Genomic DNA, 7,307 nt, shown 5'->3' on the forward strand with positions numbered 1-7,307 from the left:
TCAAGGCTCAGTGCAGGCGAGTAAAGTTACACTGATCTCAACAAAACTATTTATATATGGGCCTCGCTATTTGCCCATGGAAATTGTCATGCTGAAACAGGAAAGGGCCTTCTCCAAACTGTTGCCACAAAATTGGAAGCACAGATTCATCTAGATTGACATTGCATTAAGATTTGCCTTCACCTGAACAAAGCGGCCTAGCCCAAACCATGAAAAACAGCCCCAGACCAAGGGGTGTCCAGATACTTCTGTTCATATAGTGCATCATTGGAGCCTATTTCTCAGTGCATAACTATGTGCATCTATATGACACAAAAGCCAGCAAAATGATTATTTGCTAACCAGCCTTCAGCTACAACTAAGATATACAGGTTTCATAAAAAAATTTTTTTGAAAACAACTAAACCATATGAATCTCTGCATTTAATACTCTTTTTGAGACTGTGGTCGGGGTTCTGTCAATTTGTCCAGCCTTATTGAAATGTCCCACCTGTAATGCAAATTTATAGTCATGCTGCAAATTCTGAATCATGCCTTTACATACAGTGCCATCCAAAAGAGTACACACCCCTGATAAAAACAAGCAAAGGCTGGATGAAATAAACAATCCCAATAACGATCTGGGACAATTATACTGGAACAATTATATTGCATTACTACAAAATAATACAATTAATTTTTCAGCATGCTGCCTTTGCTCTTCCTGAATGAATAATTTTGGAGGGTAGTGTATATGTTCTCTTTTTTCTGTCTGTCTTTGTTGTAAATTTATACAGTGATTCACAGTTACAATATAATATACAATATAATATAATACATTTAATTTACATTGCAACTTTCTATTTTACATCATAAATCAAAAACAGAGCTCAACTTACATTAGAAATAAGTGACAATGTATGATACACAAGGGTACAATGGATATGTAAATGGATTTAACAGTTCACTTGTCTGTGGTCTCAATTATAAATTGAACTTACTGATATGGCTCGGCATGAAGCCTTCACTGATGAGGGAGTAGTACGGTCTGTCTGTCCTGTTCCCACTACATCTATATTCACCATCAGAGGAGCTATCCCAGAATCCCACTGTGTGCCTCTCTCCAGTGTGGTTTAGTGAGATCTGTGTTCCGTCTCTGTACCACGTGTAGTTCCAGTCAGCAGAAGTAAAGCCCTGAAGCTCACACCTCATTGCTAGAGTGCCTTTAGTGATGAAGACCCCCATCCATCCTTCATCCAAGCTCACTACCGCCTGAGGCAAAGCTGCAAGATCATACATTGCTTATCATCCAACTCAACGTGTTACATGGGAAAACAGATGTAGGTCATTGAATCTATAATCCACTAGGCCTTACATTGCATGGCTAATGGCAGAAAGTTACTGTAGTTGGAGTGACAGGTCTCTCTCCCTATCGGTGCACATGATAGCAAAAAAGGGAATTCCTCTACACATTGGTGGACAGCTGATGAAATTCATTGCCTTCTTAATAGGTGTACATAGTGTGCGGTACTCCAGTTATAATATGTCAGAACCATGTTGCTGTTTGACATCAAAGTGAGTAATCTGGCAGGGTTTATAGCCAATAGGACCTTGCAAGTGAACTCATGAATGGAACAAATAGTTAGGAATTGTTTGCCTAATACTGTAATATGTTATTTAAATTTTTAAAATAAAATTACTCACACATTTTGTTTCAGGCCTAATAACTCAACAGGCCTGACAACACAATCGTGCTCTAAATTGTGTTACCGGGTAAAAACGGTAATAAGCAGCAATTTATTCATCCTATCAACTGGCACCACACAGCCCTGTAGTGAGGGGTAAGGCCGTGATTCTGTGGGTCCAGCACGCTCTCATAAAAAATAACGACTGGGCTTCAGATTTATGACAGAAAGTAGTTATATTGCATATTTGATTGTCTTAAGTACATTAACTCTATATATATATATACTCATTCATCCATTGCTCATGAGAGGCAAATGAATGGCAGCTCTCTCTCACTCCTCTTAACTCAATTATGGCGCCAATAACTGCCAGTGCAGTTTTTTTTTAAATCTCAAGTGAACAGTTTTTAATCGGTACAAGCCTGACACATACAAAATCGTAAATAGTGGCAAACAGCTTGCAGTTCAAACGTATCAGTTTACTTTGGACATGCAAAATAAATCATATTTACCTCGTATAGTCAATGCGGCAGAGCTGCCAATCAGAGAGTGTACAGATGCTCTCCTTGTAAGTTCTCCTCTGCAGGTGTACAGTCCAGCATGTGACTGATCAGCAGAGAGGATTGTGTATGTGTCTCCATTTACACTGCTCGAGTTAGCTTTGTCTACAGGAAGCTCCCGTCCATCTCTGTACCATTTATACATCCAGTCTGTAGAGCTGCCCTGAATTACACATCTCAGAGTCACTGTTTCAGTGGGGAAGACGTCTGTCAATCCAGACTGTACAAACAGATATGTTTGAGGTAATACTGTAAATCAATACAACAATTTTGAATTATAAACTGAAAGTATCAAAAAACACTCTTCATATTTTTATTTAATTATTAAAGCACATGAATCAAAGCCACATTCTGCCATTATAATAGTTCTCACCAGACATTCTTAAAGTCAGAGGATCACTGTAGTCTGAGTAAAAAGGTTGTCTTCCTCTTGCAGCTCTACAGCGGTACTCTCCACTGTGGGTCAGAGCAGCACCGCTGATGGTGAAACTGGACCCATCAGTCCTGCTGCTGTCAGTGTTGGGCACAGTGTTTCTCAGTGGGTCTTTGTACCAGAGATACTCCCAGCCAGCAGGATCTCCCCCAAACCGACAGCTCAGGGTGACTCTCTCTCCTGTGTACAGTTCTCCATTGGGGGGATTCTGGGTAATAACAGGTTTTGGCTCTTCCCCTGATAAAAGTAAAGCATGTGCTCAGTGTCTTTTAGCATACATAGATATATTCTCCATCACATACAAGACCATATGTAGGGCCACCAGTATGTCTCCACCATGTAACCAGCAGGGATTTAAACTTGTATTTCACTGCTTAACATCCAGGGGTCCCCATAGGCACTCAACAGCATAATCAAGTGACTGTTGAGACAAATGAATTGCCAATTGAACCGTTTCTAAAACTTTAGTTGATCTAGTTAGTTCGATAACCAATTAGTTGGCCTAATATAGGGAGAGTCAGGCAGAGAAGTGAACATGGAATGACTGTTAAATGCAGTGCAAAGCATATCTTTGAGCCACTGGTGCACCCTCCTGGACCTGGAAAGCCACAGGTTTTGCTGGCTTACATTGTTATTCAGCACTTGAGTAGCACAGCAATTGATCAGTTAAAGCAGTAGGTTAAACGGTTAACTCAGGTTACCTGCTTGCTTGGGTTTCAATTGGTTGCTGATCTTAAAGAAAAAATAAAAAGCAGCATACTCTGTGGCTGTCCAGGACCAGGATTGAGTATCGCTTACGTAAAAAGCAAAACGCATCCATATGAAGTAGGGGTGTCCAATCTAATCCGAAAAGGGCCAGTATGGATTCAGGTTTTTGTTTTAGCCCAGCACTATTACACCTGATTCTACTTAAGGTCTTGACTGAAGACTAGGATTAGTCCATTAGTTGAATCATGAACATATATTTTTTAATTAACTTTTTTTCTGAAAGTCAAACATTGTAACTGCTCTCATTTTTATTGTGGCCATTTCTCACTGATTCTAACAAAACCTATCATGCCACTTTACAACATAAAAAAAATACTGCATTGTGGCTATTGTAGTAAATAATCAAAAGTAAGTTAACATGTGAGTGTCGCTTGAAAACACTACAGTCAACCATCATCTGTGCTTACTCAGTGGCAATTACGTTATCAACTGAGATTATTGAGGTGGTGCAAATAGGATAATTATTTGAGAAGGGTCTTAACAAAGAGGCTAGTGATCTCTACCTGGCAGGGGACTGAAGTACAATTTGAGAAAACAGGGGGAGAAGAACTTGTGGCCCTAATCGTATGGTTAAAGAATGAAGCCATTGTCACAAACCCATCAGACACATTTAACATAAATTATCCATAGGAAGACTGGATAATGGGATTCTGACACCTGTACTCCAAACTGGTAACTCACAGTAATTCAGAGAAAGAAGCATCAGATCATATATTAGACTAAAGCGTATTTCTTGGTCCAAATAACATTGTGAATATTTTTCAAAGTTTAGTTAAGAAACAAAAAACACATGATGTGCAAATTGTTGACAGAAAATAAATCATATTTACCTTGTACACTCAATGTAACAGAGCTGCTAATCATAGAGTGTACAGATGCTCTCCTTGTAAGTTCTCCTCTGCAGGTGTACAGTCCAGCATGTGACTGATCAGCAGAGAGGATTGTGTATGTGTCTCCATTTACACTGCTGGAGTCAGCCTTGTCTACAGGAAGCTCCCATCCATCTCTGTACCATTTATACATCCACTCTGCAGAGCTGCCCTGAATTACACACTTCAGAGCCACTGTTTCACTGGGGAAGACCTCTGTCCATCCAGACTGCATGGTCAGCTGGGCTTGTGGGAGAGCTGAAAGTTTATATGACAGTTTATTGCTGTAAATGGAAGGCTTCATAAGACACCTGCTTTCAAAGATGCATTCTGATCTTTCAGTGAGTTTGACCAGATATTTTAAATAGCACAGGATCACTATAGTGGAAATGAAATACCGAAAAAACAAAGTAAAATATGACAAAAACAAAGATAGATATGTCTAGCCATGATTGGTTCTATGTCAGTTAATATATGAATAACCATTGAAACACTTGATAATACGTTTTTTCTTAGGTTGAATGCTAATGTCCAGTCTTCACTGCACGTGCAGACTGGCAGTCCTAATGGGCACGAACCCATGAAGTCCAGAGCGGGTAGAGCTGCCCATTTCTACAATTCATCAAGTCTGCAGGGGAGCTCATGAAGACTTCCAGAGAGTCCGCTTCGCTGCAGACTTCACCGGACTTCAACATTGGGATTACCCAAAATTCACATTAATAAGGAAGTGACGATATAAAAGACGAGAAGGAAGCAATGCCAGAAAAACAAAAAAATAATAAAAACATGGAGGGAAAACAACCATGGGAGGTTTTCCAATGCAAGGAGAGCATAATTATTATGACCTAAATGTATATTGCAGACAATGATTTATTATTATTATTATTATTATTTTATTTTATTTTTTAATGTAGTAGTGGTCATATCCACGACGACTAATAAGGTCTGATGTCCAGTCTGCTAGTGTGGAGTGCAGACATTTTGATTCAGCCTTAGATATCCACAAAGTAAACAGGAAGTAACATTGTGACAGGCAGAGATGGGTAATGAAGTTGAGTATACCTCTTCTTATTCCCCTCTCAGATACAAACAGAGCAATTCTATGTGCTGTGTTAATTAAAATAAGCACAATTTGACTGTTGTCCACATTGAAAATGAAGAACTTTTCACACTTACATATCAGATTCATATTAACAGGTCTGGTGACTGTGGACTGAACTGATGTCCTTGTAAACACTTGTGAAAATTGCTGAGAGATAATAAATCATATTTACCTTGAACACTCAATGTAGCAGAGCTGCCAATCAGAGAGTGTACAGATGCTCTGCTTGTAAGTTCTCCTCTGCAGGTGTACAGTCCAGCATGTGACTGATCAGCAGAGAGGATTGTGTATGTGTCTCCATTCACACTGCTCGAGTTAGCCTTGTCTACAGGAAGCTCCCGTCCATCTCTGTACCATTTATACATCCAGTCTGTAGAGCTGCCCTGAATTACACATCTCAGAGTCACTGTCTCATTGAGGAAGACCTCTGTCCATCCAGATTGCACGGTCAGATGTGTTTGAGGTAATACTGTAAATTAATACAACAATTTTGAATTATGGACTGAAAGTATCATAAAACACTCTTCATATCTTCATGAAATTATTAAATCACATAAATCAAAGCCATATTCTACTATTGTAATAGTTCTCACCAGATATTTCTAAAGTCAGAGGATCACTGTAGTCTGAGTAAAAAGGTTTTCTTCCTCTTGCAGCTCTACAGCGGTACTCTCCACTGTGGGCCAGAGCAGCAGAGCTGATGGTGAAACTGGACCCATCAGTCCTGCTGCTGTCAGTGTTGGGCACAATGTGTCTCAGTGTGTCTTTGTACCAGAGATACTCCCAGCCAGCAGGATCTCCCCCAAACCCACAGCTCAGGATGACTCTCTCTCCTGTGTAAATGTCTCCACTGGGGGGATTCTGTGTAATAACAGGCCTTGGCTTTTCCCCTGATAAAGGTAAAGCATGTGCTCAGTCTCATTTCTTAGCATTAATAGATATATTCTTCATCATATACAAGATCATATGGGTAAAGACTGAAAAAAACCTCTCAAACTCACCAGACACATGTAACAGAAATGATCCAGGGGAAGACTGGATCACAGGGTTTTGTCCTCGTTCACCTTGACACAAGTACTCTCCACTGTCTGACTCCCTTACAGAGTGCAGGATGTGCTTTTGTTGGCTTTCAGTACTGCGGGCATAGAGGCTCTCTAATCTTCCCTGGGTGTTTCTGCTCCATGAATATCTCCAGCCAGGCCCATTCCTGATGTCACAAGCTAAGCTAACAGTTTCTCCTGTGAACATCACTGTGGCTGGGGGATCTGTGACTATGACAGCCTGAGGACGATCAGCTGAAATGGAGATAAGAACATTGAAGAGATGTTGTTTTACGTTTCATTTCATATCATTTTTTGAAGCAAAAAACAAAAAACATAGAACCACTATTTGAGGGGATTAGTTTTCATTTACACTACTCACCAGAGACTGTTATGGTATGGATGTTACTGAAAGCTCGCTCATTTCCTTTTACAGCTTCACACTGATACATTCCGCTCTGTCTCTCACTCACAACACTCAGGACCAACTCGGAGCTATTACTGATGGAGGCTGAAAGTTGTCTTAGACCACCCTGTCTGTGTCTGGTCCACACAAATGTCCATCCCTCAGATTCAATAACCTGACAGCTGAGAGTAATTGTCTCTCCTCGGAACACATCTGGCCATGGAGGATTAGCAGTCAGACGAACAGCAGGACCTGACTGTGCAGCTGAAACATTTATAAAAGACAGAATCAAACAGTTTTACAATGCAGACTTTAGTTTAATAAATAGTATCAATGAACATACCGTATGGTTTCTACTTCTAAATTAAAATGAACTATGTTACATTTTTTTTAAATGTAGTTTTTTCCTAAATGTAACCTAAATATTTCCTCATGTTTTTTATCATTATTTATTTTGCAACAACA

General features: G+C 39.8%; 1 protein-coding gene across 1 annotated transcript; it reads right to left on the reverse strand.

Annotated features, from left to right (window-relative positions):
• Positions 1-980: 980 nt before the first annotated feature.
• On the reverse strand, positions 981-7,060 carry LOC135246571 (Fc receptor-like protein 2; the record flags this gene model as incomplete). The annotated part of the gene is made up of 4 exons (XM_064319970.1): positions 6,819-7,060; positions 6,398-6,691; positions 2,598-2,894; positions 981-1,051 (listed from the first exon to the last, which is right to left on the reverse strand). Coding segments are annotated over exons 1-4 (732 nt in total), but the record flags the coding sequence as incomplete, so codon positions are not given.
• Between the last annotated feature and the right edge of the window lie 247 nt (positions 7,061-7,307).

This window comes from Anguilla rostrata, unplaced genomic scaffold, assembly GCF_018555375.3.
Source record: "Anguilla rostrata isolate EN2019 unplaced genomic scaffold, ASM1855537v3 scaf0511, whole genome shotgun sequence".
In the NCBI taxonomy this organism is placed as follows: domain Eukaryota; kingdom Metazoa; phylum Chordata; class Actinopteri; order Anguilliformes; family Anguillidae; genus Anguilla; species Anguilla rostrata.